We start from the raw sequence: 25,744 nt of genomic DNA on the forward strand, positions 1-25,744 counted from the left end.
AAACAGAAAAGATATTTGGATTTCAGCCATGTTTTATATTTACACATGGACTTCTAGTGCACTTAGTAGGGTGCATTGACGTATAGTGCATTAGAGAGAGGATCTGTGCTCGAGCTGTCAATGTAAAAATTAATTATTTTGTTAATTCAAAATATCAAATTGAAATGCTGTTTCTTTTTGTCCGCTAGAGGGCAGTAGAGGAGTGAAATGCTATGCTGTGTGTGTGTGTGTGTGAATATATAAATAAATTAAAAAATCTCCATTCAGTCCTGTGGTGCATTAAAGGACAAATCGTGCTAAAAGGATCTCTTTTTTTAGTTTTTAAATTTCTATAAACAGATATAGTTATTTTTTAAAAAAAAAAATTAAATATAACAAACACAGTGCAGAGTTTAATAATGTTTCATCACAAAGAAAAAAATGCTTTCCTTTAAAAAAGAAAAAAAACAAAACAATTAAGCAATTCACATTAAAAGCTGAATTATTTGGGCTGGTAATGGAAAGGAGCCGTTTGAGATTCTAAAGAGTCGATTCTTATTGCCGAGCTGAGTCGACTCACGGAAAAGATTCGGAATTCCCCACTCTACAACCTCATGTTTATTTATTTCTTTTTTGTTGTTGTTGACATTTTTATTGCTCTAAAGAAGTGTTAAAGGGCTGTATCCCAAATCTCTCTATCTCTCTATCTAACACTACACTCTGGAGGGTGTGGAGAAAAGAATCAAATGAATCAAAACCCCCAGAGAAAGCCTTTATATGGATCTGAATCAAACAACTCCTCATTTAAATATAAACACAGTGCACTTCAGAGGGTTTAGGAGTGTTTATTTCATTTCTATAGTCCGCTTACACACGGGGTTTCAAATCCATTGAAAAATTCAACTACAATGTTGTTTTTTTGTGTATTTTTAAAAAAAAGTATTTTATAAATAGTTTTGTTTTTACTTCAGCTTATGTCTAGTTTTATATTTATATTTGCCGTATTATTCGACATTTAGATGAGCAATTATTTCATTTTGGATCATTTTTTATTTCTATTACACATTTAATGTTAATGTTTGTGTGAAATTTCTCAACATTTATTTTCTACACAGTTCTTATTTGGACTTAGTGTGTAAGGGGCAGCGGCCATTAGGCCATCCCCTAGATAGTGTGCCTACATAGGGAGTGATACTTGGCATTCAGGCCTCATGTCTCCTGATTTACACTGAAGGTTTAATACAGTACATGGCTTTCTACTGGACATAGAATGCACTACTTAGGGTGCAGCCTTTGTTTCATGCCCTATGTAGTGCACATGTATAGGAAATAGGCTTTGGGATATGATAAGTGCACTATAATGAGTTCAGAAGTGTTTATTTCACCGGAAGAGAGCATTCCTGTGGAGTTTTATTTGACTACATAGGCTAAACAGCTGTATATAGTGTGCTATGTGGTGTGCAGCTGCCATTAGACCACATCCTAATGGCATCATATATATATATATATATATATATATATATATATATATATATATATATACACACACACACACACACACAGTAGTGCACTTGAATAAAAGAGCGTGAGATAGATATTTTTTCCTTTATGTCAGGTTCAGGTTTGTCTAAAAGTTGGAAATAAAGTGCACTACGCAGCCACTGTTTCACCCACTAGACCAGTGGTTTTTAAAGTGGGGGCCGCCAGGGGGCGCCCAGGGGTCCTCAACAATTTGGTGTGCCCATCCCTCCCACTAGTATGTTTAGTCTTTCTCACTTTCAGACAACCACACACACACACACACACACAATCAATTCCTAATGTAATGTAAAGATGTAAGATGTAATTATTAATAATAAAAAAAGGGGGATATATTCAGAAGTCTGTATTTTTAATGTGTTTTAAAGACATCTTGTAAAAGGGGGGCCTCGGTCAAATGTTAATGCCATTTGGGGGGCCTTGCCCTGGAAAAGTTTGCGGACCCCTGTATTAGACTATCTAGGGCACTAATAAGGGTGCAGGAAGGTTGCACTGGGATTGAGCTCCGTTTTGGGAGCGCCACCTCACAAGGTCACATGATACTCGCTGGAACGTGCACGTTTTATCTGCCCGGAGGCGCCGGAGGAATGTGATGGAGGTGCAGGCTGACCAATCGGAAGCAGCGTGCTCTGACGTCTCCGCCAATAGGCGTGCGGCAAGGGGGCGGGACCTGAAGTGTAGGAGAGGGGGGAAAAAAGAGCTGCGGAAAAGTGGCAGTGGTTTTTTTTTTTTTTGGGAAATGGGGAAAAGTGGGAATTCCTCCAGCTGCTAAACCGCCCTCAGTGAGCGTGTTTCAGCTTCTCAGGAACTTTCTGAACGCTTTATTCACCTGAAAGCTCTCGGATGATGGTGAGTAACTGCATGTTTTTCTGAAATTCCTTTAAAGAAAACTTCCCAAAGCTGGTGGAGGAGTTGGGAGTTGGGATTTGGAGTGGGTGTAAACTCCAGTCCTGGGGCTTTTCTGATGATTTCACGAGCAAGAGGAACAGTTTCAATGTTGACTGTTTTAGGAATTCTGCATGTAGGCACGCGCATTATGGGCGATCGCTTAGAAATAAACACCGATTATATGATTTATTATGATCTTGTAATAGTGCTCTTTTGGTGATGTTGGGAAGCTCTCAGACGTGGAAAAGTGGATATTTATCCCGGGATTAATATTTGGGAATTGTGTCACCCAGTTGTAATAATCCCGCAGTGTTGTAGTTGTATTTTTGGCCATTTAAAGTAACATGCAGTGATTTATATTGTAAAAATAAATAAATAAACAAACACAAGACTCAAACTATTGGTTCAACCATTTCAGTAACATTAAATAGGATTAGTTCATCTCACAGTATTAGTTAGGAATAAAAACAATCCCCTACAATTCTACAGAAATATAAACTCAGTAACGTGAAATGAACTGTCTGGACATGTTTGTCACCGGATATCAAACCTGATTTTCTTTCTTTCATGTCTGTTTATTTATTTATTTATTATTCTACTGATCATGTTATATTGATTGGTGTGCCTTTTAATAAAAAATATATATATATTATTATTATTATTATTATTATTATTAATAATAATAATAATAATAATAATAATAATAATAATGTCAGTAATTATTCCATCTATTTTACTTATTTATTAGTGATTTAAAAAAAAAAACCCGCTAATTATTATTTAATCTAATAAATTAAAAGCTTCTGTTAACCCTTTCATGTGTAAATTATTTCTATGGCTATCCAGATTTTTCCTTGATATTTTCTCTCTTTTGTATTTATTTATTTATTTGTTTGTTTATTTATTTTTTTACAATTGCATTTTGTTTGAATTTTGCTTCCAAGAAGATTTTTTTTATTTTTTATTTTCATCTTTTAGAAAATAACGTACAAAGTTGACACAGTTCAGGACTTGAATGATGCGAAGGGGTAAAAAGAAGAAGAAAAACAAACGAAACTAATTTAAAAACAATAACACAAAATTGATATATATATATATATTTTTTTATTTTTATTTTTTTTTTTTACAAATCTAGGGTGGACAGTGTCGTCTGGCCAAAAAAAAAAAAAGTTTTACTTTATTATTATTTTTAATGTAGAAAGTTAGTAAAGATTGAAATCAACAAATAGATTAGAGAGCTCCAGAAGTTTATTAATTTTCAGTAATGCTCTCAGTTGGAGCTGATTGACAGCTTATATTCTCCTAAAAGCGTTTACACCATGCACGAAAGGGTTAATTATTTCATTACCAGTGAATATTGGTATATATTGTGAATGAACAATATATGTATAGTTTGCAAATGGCTTCAATTATATTTTTGGATAATAATAATAATAATAATAATAATAATAATAATAATAATAATAATAATAGGAAGTTCAAATATTTCAATCCGCTGATGTGATAATCCAGTTCCGGTGAAAGCGTAATTAAGCGTTAAGAACAATCTACTGAAATTATAAACTCACATGAACTCATTAACTCTGATTATCGCTCCTAACGCGCTCCATTTTCTTTTTCGTTTCTTTCTTTCTTTTTTTTTTTTCCATTTACAACAGATATTTGTTTCCAGTGTTGATGTTTATTAGTGAATGAAACATTGTAAAACCTCGTTATGATGATTTATAATATGATATTTTTGGAAACTATGGACTCTGCGTCCTCTAGACTAAAGAGGAGAGGGACCGTCCGGCTTTTTATCAGCGCTCAGATCAAAAGCCTGCGTCTCTGATGGTACGGTTGTGCGTTAGTGCGTATGGAACGGGCAGCTTGCACATCTGGAAATGCACCATCAATGCTGAAAGGTATTTACAGGTTTTAGAGCCACATACTGTACTGCTTCCATCCAGATTCCATCCCAATCTTCACTTCTGAGAGACTCCGCCTCTCCAAAGCCGAAACGATTAATCCCAGGAACTTTTTTCCCAGCGATCATTTGGTTCCTCCAGACCTTTGTTGTCTGCTTTTCCGTCGCGGTCTAAACTATGATGAAGATTAGGCAAAATTCGTCTAGTGCCGTATGATCAGACTAGCCCTTGGTGAGGATACGAAGCCTCAAAGTATGCTACAGTCAAACTGATTATGATTTTAATGATGTAACGATATATTTACTTATCAATAACTTGATATTTTTAAGGATACGTTTTCATTGCGGGTCGCCGTTTCCAGTTCCCGCGGTATTTCGTCCTCGGCGTAAAAACTTATCGAGGCCTGAACCTCGTCGTCGGACCATCGGTCGTATTTTTAAGAAACTCGACTGTATTGATTCGAATCGCAATAAACACAAATACTACACACTGCGACAGACGTTTAAAAATGGTGTTTGGGGGAAAAAAATAAAGGCTGCGTGCACTCAACCAATCAGCATGTTCAGCGCCTGAGTCCCACCCCCGAAAGTTCCTGGCTTTTGAAAAAGTTCCACTTCCTGATTAGGGACTTTGCGCGAGCTGAATATTTTACCCGGAACTTAATTTAGACCCTGGTCCCTGCGGTGGACACACAACGAGTACCTCCAAAAGTCCCTCAAAATAGATTAAAAAATACCGCTAATATCGTAGCAGTGTAAATAATAAGAACGTGTGTATTTTTACGAGACGTTCGCCGGGACGTGACGTGGCGTCACGCTTTACCTGTCTCCCTCTGTCCCATGTGGGTTTCATCCACGTTCTCCAGTTTCCTCCTTCTTCCCCAGAAATATGCGAGGAGGGGTGATTAGACTGTTAAGAGTGTTGTTATGGTTACAGTGTCACATGACTCGACCCAAACGTCAACAGCCGCCTAATGAGCAAGTGTGATGATGGTATAAAAACTGAAATCAGAGGTTTTTTTGTTTTGTGTTTGTGTTCTTCAGTGGAAGGAGAAGCTGGTCCTCTTTTTTTTGGTTGTTTTGTTTTTTTTGTTTTTTTTTGGTTGGACAGTCATTCAGTCCCAAATAAAATCCCTCAGTCATGGGGCGCCGTGAGGAATTCGAGGAATGCTCGTCTCAACCCTCACACTTCCTACATGACTCCGCTGTCCAGCGTTCGCTCTCTAGTGCTCTCGGGAATCAGGGCAGGAACTCTATTAGATGATGAAGATGAGGGGGGGGAAAGGTGTGTGTGTGTGTGTGTGTGTGTGTGTGTGTGTGTGTGTGTGTGTGTGTGAGGCTTTGCGTCAGTACAGGGAGCGATCTCGTCTCCCACTGCTTCTTATTTGTTTAACAAATATTCCGACTTTGCTGGAGTGACTCCGCCCACAACACTTGGCTCCATACACACCGCTCTGTTGCACACACACACATCGTCTGGATTTACCACACTCCTTACACTCCTCACAGCTAGCTGTAGAGGGCTGCATCCTAAACTGCACTGAGCTCACTACTAAAGTCCACCATAAAGCCATTAACAGAATCCGTAAACGTATGCGTGTGATTTGGGACACGCCCACAGTGACCTGATGGTGGTGATGACGCATTAGTGATGGTGTTTATGGGTGTTTTCACACCGAGTTTTGTTTGAGCCCTCCAAACGCTCTCTGAGCAGTTCAGCATGCATTCGTGAACAGACCGAGTGATCTCAGACCCCCTAAAAGGACCCCAAAGCGAACCGTACTCGGACCATCTCCGGAGGTGGTGATGAACTGTTGTTTAATGGAACTTTAGCAGCCTGTGTAGTGAATAGGGTGTGTGATTGATTTGGGACACGTCCACAGTGACCCGATGATGAAGTGTTGTTTGTCGGTGTTTGAGCAGCCTACGTAGTGAATAGGGCATGCTTTTTGTCCGTTTATAGTTACATTTAATGTCATTTACAACCATGAAACAAAGACTGGTCAAGTTTCTCCCTCACACACACACACACACACACGGTGCATGATAATAACAGATGTCAGTACACTGCTGCACTTTCTCGTGCCTCGGGGCTTCACTTTTTAACGTGAACACTTTATTTTATTTTCCACACCCCGTCTAATTACAGTCATTACTGCCAGGCGCAGACCGACATCGATCGTTCGAGAAAGATCTTTCTCTGAGTGCTGACTAATCCCCAAGACACACACTGACATGAGGACATGACAGGAGGGATTTTAAACATATCAGTAAATATTGAACTGCGTTTAAAATCCATGTTCCTTATGGCAGTCTATAAATCAGCACCAGGGTTTATCTCAGATTATCTGTGTGTGTGTGTGTGTGTGTGTGTGTGTGTGTGTGTGAGTGTGTGAGACAGGACCTGGCCGGATTTTGTCAGTAATACCAGTTTTAATGCTCTCTGATTTTTTTAGGAACAGAGATATGTCTGTCTGTCTCCGTTTCTGTCTGTCTGTCATTCGGCCTGTCTACCTGTCTGTCTATCTCTCGGACATTCTGCCTATCTGTCTCTCTGCCTGTTGGCCTGTCTACTTGCTTGTTTGTCTGTCTACCTGCCTACATGTCTGTCTGCTTGTCTGTGGGTCCGTTTAGTATGTCTGTCTGTGGCGTTATCGGTCAGTCTGTCTGTCTGTCTTGTTGTCTGCCCACCTGTCTATCAGTCTGTCTGTTTGCCCACTGGTCTGTCTAACTACCTGTTGTCTATAGACCTGTCTGTCTCTCTGATTATGTATAAAACCTCTCCAGTATGTCCGTGGTGGTGTGTTTGAGATTAATCAGCACTTTGGAGGAGGATCTGTCTGTCTGTTTGCCTGTCTGTCTACATACCTGTCTGTCTGTCTACAGAGTGTTTTATATAATGTTAAATACAGCGTCACGTTCACAAACGTATGGAACGTTTTAAAGAAACGTTATCGCAGCTTTATCGCTATGATTTCTACCGACGAGTTCGTAGGACGTTCCTGAGCGTAGTCCGGCGTACAGGATGACTGACGTGTCTGAGGGGAGAGAAAAAGCGAGACAGAAGACCGAGAGGACAACGAGATATCGACTGGAGAGTACAGAAGAAACATGAAGCTCATAATATGTGTACTGTGTTGGGACACGGGAAGGGAGGAACAAATCATGGTGAAAGAAAGAGAAAGACAGTTAGAGAGAGAGACAGACTGAGAGAGAGAGAGAGAGAAGAGGAGATTAGTATGCATGAGCTCACTGTCTCCTCTAAAGCACTTTGTCACCCTATTCACTCCCTCTGAGCTCTTATTGAGTCTGGGGTCATGGCACAGTAAGTACAGTACGGCAGAGAGACAGACAGCTGCAGTTAGACAGCTTGGATTGTGCAGAAAGACAGGACATGGCCATGGGCAGAGACACTGGAGACAGCTTTAGCAGAGGGACAAGAAATGGGTTATAGAGAGAGACAGGAGTAAGAAGAAAGACAGTAGACAGGCATACGCAGAGAGACAGTAGACAGGTTTAGCAGAGAGACAGGCAAAAGCAGAGAGACAGGCATAAGCAGAGAGACAGGAGACAGGCATAAGCAGAGAGACAGTAGACAGACATAAGCAGAAAGACAGTAGACAGGTTTAGCAGAGAGACAGGCATAAGCAGAGAGACAGTAGACAGGTTTAGCAGAGAGACAGGCAAAAGCAGAGAGACAGGCATAAGCAGAGAGACAGGAGACAGGCATAAGCAGAGAGACAGTAGACAGACATAAGCAGAAAGACAGTAGACAGGTTTAGCAGAGAGACAGGCATAAGCAGAGAGACAGTAGACAGGTTTAGCAGAGAGACAGGCAAAAGCAGAGAGACAGGCATAAGCAGAGAGACAGGAGACAGGCATAAGCAGAGAGACAGGAGACAGGCATAAGCAGAGAGACAGTAGACAGACATAAGCAGAAAGACAGTAGACAGGTTTAGCAGAGAGACAGGCATAAGCAGAGAGACAGTAGACAGGTTTAGCAGAGAGACAGGCATAAGCAGAAAGACAGTAGACAGGTTTAGCAGAGAGACAGGCATAAGCAGAGAGACAGGCATAAGCAGAGAGACAGTAGACAGGCATAAGCAGAGAGACAGTAGACAGGCATAAGCAGAGAGACAGGCATAAGCAGAGAGACAGGCATAAGCAGAGAGACAGTAGACAGGCATAAGCAGAGAGACAGGCATAAGCAGAGAGACAGGCATAAGCAGAAAGACAGTAGACAGGTTTAGCAGAGAGACAGGCATAAGCAGAGAGACAGTAGACAGGTTTAGCAGAGAGACAGGCATAAGCAGAGAGACAGTAGACAGGCATAAGCAGAGAGACAGTAGACAGGCATAAGCAGAGAGACAGGCATAAGCAGAGAGACAGTAGACAGGCATAAGCAGAGAGACAGGCATAAGCAGAGAGACAGTAGACAGGCATAAGCAGAGAGACAGGCATAAGCAGAGAGACAGGCATAAGCAGAGAGACAGTAGACAGGTTTAGCAGAGAGACAGGCATAAGCAGAGAGACAGTAGACAGGCGTAAGCAGAGAGACGGGCATAAGCAGAATGTCAGTAGACAGGTTTAGCAGAGAGACAGCTTCAACATAGAAAGAGACAAAAGAACATAATCAGCAGAGACCGGTAGACAGGAGACAGCGCAACCAAGGCAGAGTTTATCAGTGGGTGTGAGCGAGAGAGAGAGCGAGAGAGAGAGAGAGAGAGAGAGAGCTTGAACAGAGAGACAGCTGTCTTATATCCTGTAATTCAGTTCATTGGATGTCGGTGAAAATGTAAAGGCACGGCAGAGCGCACTGGTGCGTGTTGAAGACGGAGAGTAGTGTTTACTCATGTCGCTGAATTTCACGGCGTTTTGAACGAACAAATCTTTGGCATTATCGCCGATCCGTAAATAAGTGTTTCCTCCTCTCTGACGCTTAGCTGCTGCGTTGTTCTTCTTCAGCAACTTGTAATGGCACGCCATGCAGATCTGTCATCAGTGTTTCCTTCTGGTGTGTGTGTGTGTGTGTGTGTGTGTGTGTGTGTGTGTGTGTGTGTGAGATCATGCTCGTTCTCTTCCTCCCTGTCTCGGAGGATCTGTAAAGCACGAGACAATACAGCACGGTCTGAGGAACATCTGAAGCGTGTGGAAGAAGTCGGCCATGTTTGATGGGCACTCTGGGTGGTGTGTTAGTGAGAAAAACAGGAAGTGAAGAGGATGGAACAGGAAATTAATCCCGAGGATAATGAATATAATATAAAATTCTGGTTTAAGTGTGTGTGTGTGTGTGTGCACGTCCTGAAGTGTTTTATTCCTTCACACCACAGCGAATTTTCCACTGATTCCGTTTTGTATTTATTAAAGAACGACACACAGTGTAGTTATACCCCAGCACGTGGTTTCAACGGAAGGAGTCTCCAGTGTCGGAGGTAAAGCTGGAAGTTGTTGTTTTTTTTTTTTTCTCTGACATCTTTAGGACAGAGGGGGTTTTAATCATTTTTTTTTTGTGTATCAAACAGTGTTTATTACAGAACGAGAAAGTGAAGGGACGACAGTTTAGGGCTGCCGCAAGATAAGTAACGGCAGAAACTCGTGTTGTGGACGTTCTGTAACAATAAACGGACAAAAAAAAATATATATTTTCCAAAAATGTCATCTTTGGAGAATTGTTCAGCAGCGGTTAGAATCCTGGTCATGAACTGACGAGGTTAAAATGAGGGATTGTCGGAGTGAGAGAAACGGCTAAACACGTAGCGTAGTGCTAAGAAAAACATACACACACACACACACACATTACGTTAGTGTGTAAATGTTCGATCTGTTACTGTGTGGGATTTACACACTGCGTTTATTCACGTTCTCCTCATCCTCACTGTGTGCTGCACTTAAATCTTGCATCACTCTTGTTTTTATTTCAATGCTAAGCTACCTTTAGGGCTTTGAGCCGCCGGTCGTGTCCCAAACCCATAACACTCTGGTGCTCGGTGTGGTTCGGACCCACCGCAGCACAGTGGAGAGGCTTCAAAGAGCCTGTAGACTAAACAAACAGCTGTTTCTCTCTCTCTCCTCTTTTTCCTCTTCTCCTTTCATTTTCTTCGTTTCTCCTTTCCTCCTGGTCCACATCTCGGATTGTTCGGGGTTTTCGTTTTAACCCGTCCCGGACTCGGTGCTCTGTGTTTTGCGGTCGAACGAGTTAAAATAGCAGTTTAGGAATGTTCTGTGTCACAGGTGTACATCAACTCGACGCCTTATTTCGTCTGCCTGGAAATAGAAAATAAAAAGAGTAATAAAACGAACCGATTCGTACCGACGCTGTATTTTGACACTGGAGCGACGTGACTGAAATGTCGCACCTGACAGCTGACAGCGTTGTAGAAATGACGGGTTTCATTTATTAAAATGATATTTCACTGCACTGCTACTACCGTCGAATAGCTCTGTTTTAATTAAATACAAAAAGTTTTGTGACGATAACACAACACAGTCCTGTTCTCTGTGTAGAGTTCATTTATTACAGTCTCGGCTAGCGTGTGTGTGTGTGTGTGTGTGCGCACGCTACATGCACTAGGAGTGTACTGACTCGTGTGGGGACGAGTGTGACGCGGTCGCCGCTCCTGTTGACCCCGTGACCTTGTGTTGTGGAGCCACTCCAACAAGGAGGCTTCTGTTCTGTAGAATGACATCACAGGTCCTCTCACCTACTAGTCTGTGTGTGTGTGTGTGTGTGTGTGTGTGTGTGTGTGTGTGTGTGTGTGTGAATGCCTTTCTGTCTATCTCAAAGGGTCAGGGCAGAATTAGTGTAGAGCATTATTCTCTCTCTCTCTCTCTCTCTCTCTCTCTCTCTCTCTCTCTCTCTCTCTACCCCCTTCTCTCTTGGATGTACAGTACGGCCCAAAAGTCTGAGTCCTTTACCGAACAATGAGCCTCATTTATCACTCTTTTAGTAAACTTGTGTGCAAGTGCTCCCGTCGTCCAAACCGAACGAAGAAATCCCTCTACAGTTGACAGAGTTTTCCGTGCTGATTTCCGTTGTACACGAGTGTCTATGCCAATTAAAAAATAAAATAAAATCTGCGATCAGTAGCACAATCTACAGGTGCTGAGAAAACTTTAAGTTTAGTTGATCACAATCGGTAAAGTAAAATCTGATGGCTGTCTATCAGCCGATTCTGAAGGTCTCGGGGTTGATGTCGCGTGTCTGCGCCTTCACCTGTATCTTATTTCCGTTCCCTCTCTCACCCAGGTGTGTGTGTGAGACCTCTGCGGATCCAGTCGAGCGTGTGAAGAGATAATCCAGCATGGAGCAGGACGACTTTCCTCCACCTCCTCCTGACGGTGAGAACCACGGCCGATGATCATTAACTGGAATTGACGGTTCACGCCGTAGCGCTGCGCTGTCGAGTTCCGGATTCTGATTGGTCGGAAGGCGGCGATTTTGATTCGTTTATGTTAATGCGGTCGTTCCGGCATGTTATCGTTTCTGTGGTGACGGCTCGTTCACGGGGACTCGTACGGAGGACGCGCCGCGTAAACTGGTTTTTAAGAATCGTTTTCTGTTTAACATTTTACGGAAGGAGTCTCCAGTGTCAGCGCTTTGTAACTGTCAGAGGTAAAGCTGGGAGAGATGGGGAGGGAGACAGCAGGCGTGATCGAGAAAGACAGCATGAGAGAGACAGAGAGAAAGAGAGACAGACAGGCAGTCAGAGAAAGAAGGACCAGGAGAGAAGGACAAAGTGAGAGAGAGAGAGAGGCCGACGGCGAAAGAGAGAGAGAGAGGCACCGACTGCGAAAGAGAGAGAGAGAGGCACCGACGGCGAAAGAGAGAGAGAGAGGCACCGACGGCGAAAGAGAGAGAGAGAGGCACCGACAGCGAAAGAGAGAGAGAGAGGCACCGACAGCGAAAGAGAGAGAGAGAGAGGCACTGACTGCGAAAGAGAGAGAGAGAGGCACCAACGGCGAAAGAGAGAGAGAGAGAGAGGCCGACGGCGAGAGAGAGAGAGAGAGGCCGACGGTGAGAGAGAGAGAGGCCGACGGCGAGAGTGAGAGAGAGAGGCCGACGGCGAGAGTGAGAGAGAGAGGCCGACGGCGAGAGAGAGAGAGAGAGAGGCCGACGGCGAAAGCGAGAGAAAGAGGCCGACGGCGAAAAAGAGAGAGAGGGGCACCGATGGCGAAAGAGAGAGAGAGAGGCCGACGGCAAAAGCGAGAGAGAGAGGCCGGCGGCGAAAGCGAGAGAGAGAGGCCGGCGGCGAAAAAGAGAGAGAGAGGCACCGACGGCGAAAGAGAGAGAGAGAGAGAGAGAGAGAGAGAGGCACCGACGGCGAAAGAGAGAGAGAGAGAGAGAGAGAGAGAGAGAGAGAGAGGCCGACGGCGAAAGCGAGAGAGAGAGGCCGACGGCGAAAGCGAGAGAGAGAGGCCGACGGCGAAAGCGAGAGAGAGAGGCCGACGGCGAAAGCGAGAGAGAGAGGCCGATGGCGAAAGCGAGAGAGAGAGGCCGACGGCGAAAGCGAGAGAGAGAGGCCGACGGCGAAAGCGAGAGAGAGAGGCCGACGGCGAAAGCGAGAGAGAGAGGCCGACGGCGAAAGCGAGAGAGAGAGGCCGATGGCGAAAGAGAGACAGATTAGGGGGAGACCAATGGAGAAAGACAGACAGGGAAATGGGGGGAGAGAGAGTGGGGGGAGGTAGAGATTGTAAATAGCCTATAAGGGGTTTAACAGGTTTCCATCTTTAGTAATGATGGTGGAGGAGAGAGATTACACACACACACACACACACACACACACACACACACACACACACACACACACACACACACACGGTGTTAAATAGAGATCTGACTCTGAATATTCATTAGAAGAATTTTCCAGCGCAGATATGCATCACACACTTTACTCCTTCTTTCCTACACGAATCAGGACGTGACCTCTGACCTTTAACTTCTCATGCATTCGTTTCCAAAGCTGAATGTTTCTGTTTTTAGTTTAGTGACAGTTGCCATGGTTTCGCTGGTGTGCTACAGCTAGCTACAGAACGTGTGTGCGAGTGTGTGTGTGTGCGAGAGTGAGTTTCTGTTTCTCTAATTTATGTGTTTTAGTCATTGAGGTAGAGTATCAGGGGGACAGAGAGAGAGACGGAGAGAGAGAGAGAGACAGAGAGAGAGAGAGACAGACAGGGAGAGAGAGAGAGAGACAGACAGGGAGAGAGAGAGAGAGACAGACAGGGAGAGAGAGAGAGAGACAGACAGGGAGAGAGAGAGACACACAGAGAGAGAGAGAGAGAGAGATTTTTTATTATTTGTTTTCCTTTGTTTTGTTTTCTGCAGCAGTGACTGTAAAGACGAAACATTCTGTTCATTCAGCGATACACTGAACACCTACAGTTTACACACACACACGCACACACACACATACACACACTCACGCACACACACTCACGCACACACACGCGCACACACATATACACACAGGCACACACACATAATGTTGTGTCAGCTTCATTCTTCTTTAGGGTAGTCATTCTTTTCTCTCTCTCTCTTTGCTCTCTCTTTCTGCTCTCTCTCTCTTTGTTCTCTCGCGCTCTCTCTCTCTCTACACTCTCTCTCTCACTCTGCTCTCTCTCTTTGTTCTCTCTCTCTGCTCTCTCTCCCTCTCTTTGCTCTCTCCCTCTTTTCTCTCCCTCACTCTGCTTTCTCTCTCCCTCTCTTTGCTTTGCTCTCTCTCTCTTTCTCTCTCTCTCCTTGCTCTCTCTTTCTGCTATCTTTCTCTCTCTGTCTCTCTCTCCCTCTCTTTGTTCTCTCGTGCTCTCTCTCTGCTCTCTCTTTGCTCTCTCTCCCTCTTTTCTCTCCCTCTTTTCTCTCCCTCATTCTGCTTTCTCTCTCCCTCTCTTTGCTCTCGTTCTCCCTCTCTTTGCTTTGCTCTCTCTCTCCCTCTCTTTGCTCTCTCTCCCTTTGCTCCCTCTCTTTGCTCTCTCTCTCTCTCCCTCTCTTTGCTCTCTCTCTCTCTTTGCTCCCTCTCTTTGCTCTCTCTCTCCCTTTGCTCCCTCTCTTTGCTCTCTCTCTCTCTCCCTCTCTTTGCTCTCTCTCTTTGCTCTCTCTCTCTCCCTCTCTTTGCTCTCTCTCTCCCTTTGCTCCCTCTCTTTGCGCTCTCTCTCTCTCTCTCTCTCTCTCTCCCTCTCTTTGCTCTCTCTCTCTCTTTGCGCTCTCTCTCTCTCTCTGTCTCTCTCTCTCTCTGTCTCTCTCTCTGTCTCTCTCTCTCTGTCTCTCTCTCTCTCTCTCTCTGTCTCTCTCTCTCTCTCTGTCTCTCTCTCTCTGTCTCTCTCTCTCTGTCTCTCTCTCTCTCTCTGTCTCTCTCTCTCTGTCTCTCTCTCTCTCTGTCTCTCTCTCTCTGTCTCTCTCTCTCTGTCTCTCTCTCTGTCTCTCTGCTGTTTTATGTAATATTCTAAAGTCAGGAAACAAGATGGTGTAAAGATGGCATGTGTAGCGTTATTAATGATTATTAATGATTATTTAGCAGTATGAATTTAGAAGGGGAAATTTATTCACTTTACATTCATATTTGTTGTGTAAATTTATATTTATTTATATATATATATATATATTTTATTTTTTCCCCTGCCTGTTAAACGTATACTAATGGACTGTCCTGCTTTTAACAATACTAGACAGCGGTTTTACTCTGAAAATACATGTTGAGAAGTCTTCCGAAATGTCTCACCCGGAAAAATCCTGGAGTTGATATTGAACATTAAAGTGAAGGACCTCGTATAGCTGCTGTTGTTGACGCTGCTGCAATGTTGTGAGATTGTATTACTGTAACGCTGTAAGAATGACTGGAATGCCTCGCTTTACCTACCCTGACCTCGCCATGAAAATAGCCACTGATGCTGGCATGGCATTAAAACGAGCAAGAAATAAACAAATATCTTTCCTAACATCTTCCTCTTGACCTCTGACCTCTCTCGCAGTCCTCAGGCTGTATCGGGTGGTGCTGCTGTTCAGCCTCGCTGGTTTATGGTGGTGTGTATTAGTGGATCCAGTTTACTCCTGTGTGATCCTGCGCTCGCTGCACCGTGCCCCGTCATTACCGAAAGACCGACAGGAGGGAAACTTGAGGTCAGAGGTCATGGGAAGCTTCAGACACACCACATCCCCGTCATGCGGAGAGTTTGGATTAGCTTTAGCTATAGTTAAGACTTGTGTGAAAATCTGATAATGTTTTAGGTCATGCATAAATACAGAACATTCTAAAGGGGTTCACAAACTTTCAAGCACCACCGTATATGTTGCGTACCAGGCTTCGTATTATCTCGGTTAGCACATTAGCAGTGCGAGCTAACTCTACTAGCTACATATATTCGTGAGAGGCATGACCTCTCGTTCTCCGCTTCCTCCGTCCTTTTCCGGCTCTGTCGTTTCCTCACTGTCTTGATGTCACTCTATCGTTCCATCTTTCAGCAGAAGAGGAGCAGCTACTCTAGCTACACGCTCGTACACGTACCCATAGCGTGACTGAACGGAGCATGAACGGAACGTGTGTGTTTTTGTTTTGTTTTTTTGTTCTTCGAATATTCTCTCCAACATGTGTTCCTTCACAACACCTCGCATCTGTTTGCGTAATATTACACACCTATCTAACCTGCCATGTTTGTTACAGACTAGAACGTTGGCCACACGAGCTGTGAAGTCACGTCATGTTAGCTAGGTCACAAATAAGCCCACTCGGGGCTGTGCTGTTCCAGGACGATAATCAACAACAGTAACAAGTGTCTATTCGATTAAAGAATGAGATCATGTACTTTTTATCCACTTACAGTTACGTTGTGGAACATTTTTGCGAAGCAGGTTTTCACTTGCGCTATAGCACCTACAAACATTCCGAACACGTTATGTTAAGAAGAAGAAGAAAACGCAGCTTGCGCGAAAGTTAAAAAGTTACAGCTTTTAACTCTGACTGTTACAGGGCACTGATACTGGAGACTCCTTCTCCAGTGGAAATGTGAAATAAACGTCACGGGGGCAGGGGTGGCTCAGTGGTTAAAGGTTCTGGGTTACTGATCAGAAGGTCATGGGTTCAAACCCCAGCACTGCCACTGTTGGGCACTTGAGCGAGGTCCTTAAACTTCAAGTGCTCAGTTTTATAAATATAAGTCGCTCTGGTCATAAATGTAAATGTCCTTAGCTTGGGTAAAAACTCTAGAGCGTCCACTGTACCAAAAAAACCCACGTATTTATAACCTATCAGAACGAGCGCATTAATACAAACCGTGTTTAGCTGCACAAAAATGACTCGACCAATCAGAATCCAGGATTCGACAGCACCGTGGTGTAACTCATATGAACCACAGAAGGACTTCTGAGTCGGGTGGAGCGCTGGTCATGAAACTGTAGTCTGAGTAATAGAGTTCTGGGAATATCTACAGCAAAAGGGTCATGATGATGCCCTCACTTTTAGCCAAAGCCAGTGTTATTTGCATGTTGCTTTGATCTTTTTGAAGTCTGTGCAGTTTGGATTAAGGATTACCAAACTGTCCGTCGATGTCCTGATAATATCGTAAAGCCCTTGTCATATGAAAATCTACAAATCTCTCTCGGTGTGCGTTCTGTCCTGCCGTAGTTTGGGAATCCCCTTTAGCAGAATGACTCTGGGAAAACCCGCCCTTGTTCCTGGTACATATCCATTTCCTGTTAGGACAATTCTGTTTCCTCTCTTCACACGCCTCTGTTTTGCCAGCGTTTCCCTCGTTTAAATTCCATAAAAACAACCATATAAACCATCGTTTCCTGCTTGTTGTGTACTCCATCCTGTACACGTCTCACTTCCTGAGTAATTCCAGTCACATCTGTTGAATTCTGGATTCTGATTGGTCAGAAGGTGTTGATTCATTTTCTCTAACAGCAGCGCTGTCGTTCTGATACGTTATCCGTTGTCGATTATTTTCCGATAATGGAAACACTACGCGGTGCTTTATTCCTTACTTAGCTTGTGTCCTGTTTTTGAATGTTTGTTTGAGATGTTAGCATCACATTTTGCTAACAAAACTCCTCCGCAGTTCTAGTGAACGACACTACTTTGCTGCAGCGCCGTCCAGATCCCACACCCCGCTTAGCTTCTGAACACGTTTTCTTCAGGAACTCGGATCCACCCTGTAAATTACAGATGTTCCGGGTCTTTCCTCACTTCCACAAGGACGATGCACCTCCTCAAAAGGCTGGTGTGGGGAACTGGTTTTAAAAATAGCTGCACGCCCGGGAGTGATGAAGGAGGTGGCGAGCCTTAACCGCGACTTCACTCCAAGTGTTTCTAAGAATAAGGAACTTTAGATATGCACATTCCTCACTGCGCTCAGAGTAAAAACTCCACTTCACCTTCACAGTTTTTCTTCTGCAGTGTGTCGCTTTCGGAAGAATGCGAGAAAGCGGATTAAAAACTTAAGCGGTGAACCACTTACAAAAGAGTTGCAAAATATCTTTGTATCACAGAAGTAGATAAAGGGACATGTCAAACTAACCCTATTAAAAAAAAAATAGCTTCGTTTTAGGTCATCTGAAACGCTAGCAAGTGATTAGCTAGATTAGCTAGGAGTTGTTTAGATTTTGCGAGATTAGCTAGGAGTTGTTTAGATTTAGCTAGATTAGCTAGGAGTTGTTTACATGTAGCTAGTTTAGCTAGGAGTTGTTTACATGTAGCTAGATTAGCTAGGAGTTGTTTACATGTAGCTAGATTAGCTAGGAGTTGTTTAGATTTAGCTAGATTAGCCTGGGATTGTTTAGATTTAGCTAGATTAGCTAGGAGTTGTTTACATGTAGCTAGATTAGCTAGGAGTTGTTTACATGTAGCTAGATTAGCCTGGAGTTGTTTACATTTAGCTAGATTAGCTAGGAGTTGTTTAGATTTAGCTAGTTTAGCTAGGAGATGTTTACATGTAGCTAGATTAGCTAGGAGTTGTTTAGAGTTAGCTAGATTAGCTAGGAGATGTTTACATGTAGCTAGATTAGCTAGGAGATGTTTACATGTAGCTAGATTAGCTAGGAGTTGTTTACGTTTAGCTAGATTAGCTAGGAGTTGTTTAGGTTTAGCTAGATTAGCTAGGAGTTGTTTAGATTTTGCGAGATTAGCTAGGAGTTGTTTAGGTTTAGCTAGATTAGCTAGGAGTTGTTTACATGTAGCTAGATTAGCTAGGAGTTGTTTACATGTAGCTAGATTAGCTAGGAGTTGTTTACATGTAGCTAGATTAGCTAGGAGTTGTTTAGATTTAGCTAGATTAGCCTGGGATTGTTTAGATTTAGCTAGATTAGCTAGGAGTTGTTTACATGTAGCTAGATTAGCTAGGAGTTGTTTACATGTAGCTAGATTAGCCTGGAGTTGTTTACATTTAGCTAGATTAGCTAGGAGTTGTTTAGATTTAGCTAGTTTAGCTAGGAGATGTTTACATGTAGCTAGATTAGCTAGGAGATGTTTACATGTAGCTAGATTAGCTAGGAGTTGTTTACATTTAGCTAGATTAGCTAGGAGTTGTTTAAATTTAGCTAGATTAGCCTGGAGTTGTTTACATTGATCTAGATTAGCTAGGAGTTAAATAGTTCAGATTTAGTTAGATTAAATAGTAGTTGATTTAGATTTGGTTAGATTGGCCTGGAGTTGTTTTGTTCCGGTTTAGCTATATTAGCTAATAGTTGTTTAAATTTAGCTAGATTAACTAGAAATGTATCTGTTTTGGTTTAGCTAGATTAGCTAGGAGTTGTTTAGCTTTCCCGAGATTATGCTTTCTTTAGAAATAAATATTTATTAACGTGATGATTTTATTTTGTATTATTCCTATTTGTTTATGAAACTTATTTTAACTCAGAAAATGTTTTACATAATTCTGCAAAAAATCAGGGCTGTCTGTTGAGGGGTGACTTTATGAATATTAATGACTAGTGGGTGGGTGGGCTGTGTAAAATCTCTGCAATCATTAATATTCATTAGCTTGTAAATAACAGCCAACACCCATAAGGGTCTGTGGTAAGATTCTATACATCATGCCTATTTTGTACCTAGAGGTGCGAAAATGTACAGTTCAGCGGTAGAATTTTACGATTTTTGACTTCTTACTATGGTGATATGGGAGATGCCCGTTTTTAATGCTTTTTAAGTTAAAGCACGACTCGGAACAAAGCTTCACCCGGTGGAAAAATTCAACAATTCACTGAAGGGGAAAGGACACGGGACGTGAAAGACGCTTTTGCTTCTGGTAGCATTTACTTTTGACCTGTGAATTCATAGGCCGTGGTCTGGTGAGCCAATAGAAAACAAGTGGGAGGGACTGAGGTCTTTTTGTGTTTGTGTTATTGCTCATGCTAATTGGGAAGGTGTGTATCTCCAAAATCTTATTCAAGGAAGTGTACCACTGGTGGTTATGTCATACAGTGGAATTGTTTTTCATTTGTCCCTCTCTGTCCTTGTTCCTGTCTTCAGTGCTAGATGAAGAAGAAGGTGAAAGTTTTGAATTTGATGATGAAGCCCCCGAGGCCGAGCGCCCTCCCTCATTCCCTCCTGCTCTGGATTTCGACTCTTCAGGCTGCCCGGTTTTGGAGAATGCCGAGGCCGATCTCCCGCCACCACCACCGCCGCAGACCTGTTCTTCTGCTCCACACGGTCAGTTCCCTCCACCTCCTGAAGAGGGACATGGTGCAGATAAAGAGCTCCCGCCGCCTCCAGAGGGCGCTGATACACAAGGTATGATTATGGATCTCCTACTGCTACTGCTGTACAGTGGGTGTGAATTGTACACGATTTATCAATTTTTTTCCAAACAATAGGGAATCCCGGGTCCCGACGCAAAGTCAACCCGTACTCGGTGATCGACATTTCCCCCGACAGCCCGCCTCCTTTGTTTTCCCCAGCCAATGGGAATGAAGCTGATGCCCAGGACGTACCCAGCAGCCCCATTGTGCCCTCTGGATACATGGTGCCTGTGCCTTGCGGCTATGCCTCGCCCTCCAACGTCCCAATCATCACCCCAGCCTACACCACGCCTGTCATCATCAGACACTTCTCAGTGGATGAAGAAGGTAAAGAGAAACAGATTTTTTCATTATGATCACGTTTAATTTGTATTTGTTGGCGCATGGATGAAATCATTTTGGATGAACTGAGGAAATAATGGTGCTCTCTGGGAGGTGCCTTTGCTCCGCCCATGGATCCCATCATCCAATTACAGTTTGTGTTTTCTTCTGCCAAGTTTTTTGCCAACAAATTCCAACATCCAGATGGAAACTTGCTTCTCCCTCTCTCCTCTGCCGTGCACTTTATGTTTTGCCATGAGTCTTTATTTAGCAGAACATTGCCTGTGATCAGGGTTTCCTGTTTGCTCTGAAAGTGTTGCTGCAGCTCTGTTCCTCACACGCTTATTCTTCATTCAGCATTTAGGCCAGCTTTTTAAATGTATTCATATACGCAGCTCACGTTTTATGTTACACATCTGAAGGTAAACACTCTACAGTCTATTTATTCCCTGGTCATTTCTGATTTCGTTTTTTCCACAATCATTGCTCTGCAGTTCTGCATAAAAATATGGAATAATATAAAATAATAATAAAATGAAGAATTTGTCCTCATGATGGTTGCCAAATTGGACAGATCTGATCATAAAAGCAGGAACGTGGCGTAAACATGTGGAGTACAGAGGCAGTTTGCGCTGAAATAGAACTGACAATATTTTATAGCTTTGAAGAGTAAGAATGGGACAGACTGACACAGAGGCCACGCCTCCTTCACTGTGAGACTGATGGGAACAGAGGCCACGCCTCTTTCACTGTGAGACTGATGGAAAAAGAGACCACACCTCCTTAACTGAGACTGACAATTACTGAGGCCACGCCACCTTCACTGAGAATAACAAATCAAAGACAGACACTGAAACTGACAGACACCTACTGCCACATAGTGGCCACACCCATTTCACAGTCCAGAGCCATGGAAGCGTCACGTGACGAGATCTAACCATGTTACAGAAACACTCAGATCTCATAAAAGATGAACAGTTTCTCCACTGTATCTTAAAGTAAGCGTGTTGCTGCCCCCTGTTGGTGGAAATGTCTTACAGCTGTTCGTCAGATATTGAGCAACATTGTTTATTCGCTCCAGTGGAAAGAGAAGTTTTATTTTTTTGGTTTCCTTATATTTTTAATAATAATAATAATAATTTAATAATGCATATTGTACATTCATAACAGCCCTCGTTTTTATTTTAAAAATTTTATGAATTTTTCCAATCATATTTACATCAGTGATGCTAGTGACTGTCCACACACACACACACACACACACACACACACACACACACACACACACACACACAGCCCTGCCATTCTTCATTTCCATCAATATTGTTTATATTCTTAACAATTGATGAGAATAAAATATAGTGCTTATTTCTAAATAAACTGATTATTATAACTCTATAAGAGGTGTCCAGGCTTAACCGGACATTAATTTCATATTGTGGCGTAAACACGACAAAATAAAACTTATGTCTTAATCATGCAACTAATATTCTTTTTTTTTTTCCTTTTTAAAAAAAAAATTCCTCTGCAGTGAGCATTGTGGGGGCGGGGCCTACTCTGACTGACAGGTGAGTGTTTTAACTGAATTGTTTGTGCGTTGTATTAGAAATACTTTTGTAGCTGTTTTTAATTAAATGTAGTATTTCATCCGCACAGTTTTATGATTTTTCCGTATTTTTTGGCGTGATAATTACCTTGTAATGGGACTCGGATGTAGGAAAACGTTCCATGGATCCTGTCTTAATTGCTAGTTTTTGATGGAAAAGCGTGGTTGAATTCTGGATCGTGATTGGTCAGAAGGTGTTGATTTAATTATTATTATTTTTTATAACAGCAGCACTGACAGTAGTGTAGGTTTATATTAATGCACTTGTTTTAATTCGTTACCGTTTCTATAGTAACAGATCGTTCGCACGGACTTGTACGGAGGAATAAAAGATCGTCGATGTGATGAAGTTTTTTTGAAATGTTAAGTCGTTTATTTAACCTTTGTGGGCGGAGCTTCAGGTGTCTGTGGTAAATGACAACTTGCGTTGTTTTTTTTTTCCGTTTAGTTTTTTTCTCTTATTAATTTTGAGCTAATTAATTTAAGCAAAAAAAAAATAAAAATAAATCAAAGATCTCGTGCTACGGCTTTCAAAATGGCCGACCCACTAAACCCACTCTGGTTTGCTGCAACGATGCTCTTCTAAAAGCCGTAACAGGACGGCAGTCTTACCGGACCGCTACAAAGTACACTATTGTTGACGGAGAAATGTATACGAAATGTACTAAAGGACAGAAAAACTATTCCTCAGACTCACTTTGAATAAATAGTTCTCCACTTTCTGATTGATCGATTAGCGTAAAGCCGAACGTGGTCATTTAATTCAATCACAGGTCTATCGTTAGAGGATCTTTTAATCGTATAATCTGACCTGAAGAACACGTGTCATCACACAGTCTGTTATAGACAGCCCAGAGTTTATCCGTATGTTGTAGCGTGTGATCAGTAATAATCTAAACCGATGTTTACCTGTCTCACCTGCAGCGTCTTCACCGTAGACCATCCGGCGATAAGGGAGGAAGACGCTCTGGCGAAGTGGGCTTCGGACCCTGCTAACACGGCCTGGATGGAGAGTAAGGCCTCGTTTTATTCACTTTAAGGTCGAGATGGGGAAAATACAAATTCGCAAATTGTATGAACTGATCGTATGAATTGTATGAACTGATCGGACCATGAAGCCTTTCGCATGTGCATTTCTTTAATCTCGTTATGAGGCTGAATTGCGTAAGCTTGTCCTGACTGATGAAATGTAAACAGTTCTGAAGTAGATTCCCAGACCCAGAAGATTTCCTTCCTCTTCTGCAGAGGAAGTTGTCCTGCGACATGACTTTCCTTCAAAGCAGCGGCATCCGCTCGAGTCTGACTGCTGCATGAGATTATACACACACACACACACACACACACACACACACGCAGGTTGTCCCTGTCCTTCCCAGTAAAGATATGAGGATTTAGGACGTGCGTGCGTGTGTGTTTGCGTCTGCATTTCAGATCCAGATGAAGTTATTTACGACGACGTTCCGAGAGAGAATTCGGGATCCACTACAGGTCGGTGTGTCCGAGTTCCTGCTCCCTCTCTGTCTGTCTGTCCGTCCGTCCGTCTGTCTTCCTCTTACTTCTGCATTTCACTCTGCTCGCCGTTTTCTGCCACTGTGGAGTCTTTACACGTTTCGACTCCAACTGAATCTATTCTAACAAGGTCTGTTCGTTTCATTATTGACCAACTTTGATCAACTCGGTTTTTTCAACTCGGTTCTAAGCTCAAACTACGGAACTGCAGCTTAAATTTAGAAAGTACCAAACTGCCCAATTGAAACTCAGTAAACTGCGTTTAGTACGCGCCTTACTGTGCTCACTGAAACCTCAGTGCCGGGTACACCGAGTCTTGCTGCAGGTCTTCTGCAGTCACTCGACGGTTTTTCACAACGTGCCTTCTCACAAATCTGCTTGCAGCCGTTGATCGCTTCCTTTTTCTTCCCCGTCCAGGTATTTCATACATTTTCTTCCCCTAGCCAGTACAGGTATTTCATGTGTTCCAGCTCAAGCGCACCTGCCGCGACTAATGAAGCCCTTGATTACTGGCATCAGGTGTGCTCGAGACAACACCTGCTTTGCGTATTTGTGCTGTTGTGAGGGAATCTCTTCAGGGGGTTGAATAATTTTGAAACTGGAGAAATCATTATAAGTTGCATTTTCAGTTGAATTTGTCCAAACCACTTGAAGCGTTCGTCGTGTTGAGCTATTTCAATCACTTTCGTATGATTTGTACAGCTGCAGGTCTGTAAAATTTGACCTGATTTGCACTGGGGGTTGAATCATTTTGATTGCAACTGTATTTACCAAGGGTGTCGATATTAGTACCTTACCCCACTACTAGACGATCTAAAGTAACTATCTACTACTAAACTCGCTGATCAATTCAACTCGACTGCAGCTCAAACTACTGAACTGCAGCTCAAGCTGATCATTTCTAACTAATGAACTCAAACTACTGAAATGATCCAATCAAACTACTGAGCTGATAAACTGCTAAACTAAAGCTTCTACACTTATTACTGATTAATAAACAGCTAAATTGTAACTGCTAAACTCAAACTCCTGAGCTCTTACGCCCTCTACTGAACTCTTAAACTCAAAGTACTGAACAGCTCGATTCAAACAGATAAACTAATAAGCTGCTTAACGTTCAATACTGAACTGGCCAAACTACTGAACTACTCCATTTTTTTGTTAAGATCATTAATAATGTGGTTAAGTTCAGCTTACATGAAATTTGCCCAGTCAGCATATCTAACTGTGGAAGTGGTGTGTGTGGGTGTGGGTGTGTGTGTGGGGGTGTCACAACGTGTAATATTCTAATAATAATATTCCAGTAAAGATTTTATATCCACTTTCATTTCCTCAGAAACAGCAGGGAGAAGTGTTACGGACATGATGGTGATGCTAATAGTGTCTCTGTGTGTGTGTGTGTGTGTGTGTGTGAGAGTAGACGTGGATGAGATGATCTATGATGATGTGGAGCTGGGTGAAGAGGGAGGTAGCAGCTCCGTGGAGAACGGCTGGAGCTCCAGCGAGTTCGAGAGCTACGATGAGGAGAGCGATGGAGAAGGCGGGCACGGAGAGAACGGCGTCCTCCCCAACGCCTTCATCCGCCGACACACACCCAGCACCAAAACACACGTATGCACACACACACACACACACACACACACATGCACAGTTTTATGAAACAAATTGTGTAGCAGGTTTGTACATGGGGAAAAAAATCTGTTACAATCCTCAGGCCTGCACCAATCCTCTAATTCTTTAAGAATGTAGCAACCATTCGCACAACCGTGTGCCAACAATTTCACCAAAATCCAACAATAATCCTAGAATAATTCGACGATTTTCCATTAACCCACCAAAGATCCTGTAATGACCTTCAGTCAAGCCTCTATCATTCCAGAAAATCTGATCATCCTCCAACAGTGCTGCAAGAATTCCTCAACAGTTCTTCAACTCCAATCCAACAATTCTCAATCTCGCCAAGATCCTCAAACAAACCTCACCCAGAATCCTAACGTCATCCTCCAACAATCCATACGATCCCTGAACACGTCTCCAACGTTCATTCATTTCTTTAACAATACTGCAGAAATCTTACCAGAATCCTTCGGCAGACCTTGAGCAATTCCTCATCAATCCCCAAACAATCCCTCAACTATTCGCCCACGATCCTCCATTTATCCAACGGTCCGGCAAAAATCCTCGAATGAGCTTCGGCCGACCTTTCTAAAAATCCCTCCGGCAATCATTAGTCCTTTTTTAAAATCCATCCGATAACATTCAAAATAACATT

General features: G+C 42.8%; 1 protein-coding gene across 4 annotated transcripts in view; it reads left to right on the forward strand.

Moving 5' to 3' along the window:
• Window positions 1-2,202: 2,202 nt before the first annotated feature.
• Window positions 2,203-25,744, forward strand: part of arhgef10 (Rho guanine nucleotide exchange factor (GEF) 10) — a 77,594-nt gene continuing 54,052 nt past the window's right edge. For 2 of the 4 annotated variants that reach the window (XM_017476729.1, XM_017476731.1), the window contains exons 1-8: window positions 2,203-2,367; window positions 11,559-11,650; window positions 19,768-20,028; window positions 20,112-20,363; window positions 21,889-21,925; window positions 22,888-22,976; window positions 23,395-23,451; window positions 24,893-25,083. In XM_017476729.1, the coding sequence (XP_017332218.1) occupies window positions 11,614-11,650; window positions 19,768-20,028; window positions 20,112-20,363; window positions 21,889-21,925; window positions 22,888-22,976; window positions 23,395-23,451; window positions 24,893-25,083 (924 nt within the window). In that variant the 5' untranslated portion in view covers window positions 2,203-2,367; window positions 11,559-11,613. Of the gene's footprint in view, window positions 2,368-4,192; window positions 4,311-11,558; window positions 11,651-19,767; window positions 20,029-20,111; window positions 20,364-21,888; window positions 21,926-22,887; window positions 22,977-23,394; window positions 23,452-24,892; window positions 25,084-25,744 lie in introns of those variants that run through there. The other 2 variants (XM_047157877.2, XM_047157878.2) reach the window with 2 other exon arrangements.

Source organism: Ictalurus punctatus, chromosome 9 (assembly GCF_001660625.3).
Source record: "Ictalurus punctatus breed USDA103 chromosome 9, Coco_2.0, whole genome shotgun sequence".
NCBI classification, from domain to species: Eukaryota; Metazoa; Chordata; class Actinopteri; order Siluriformes; family Ictaluridae; genus Ictalurus; species Ictalurus punctatus.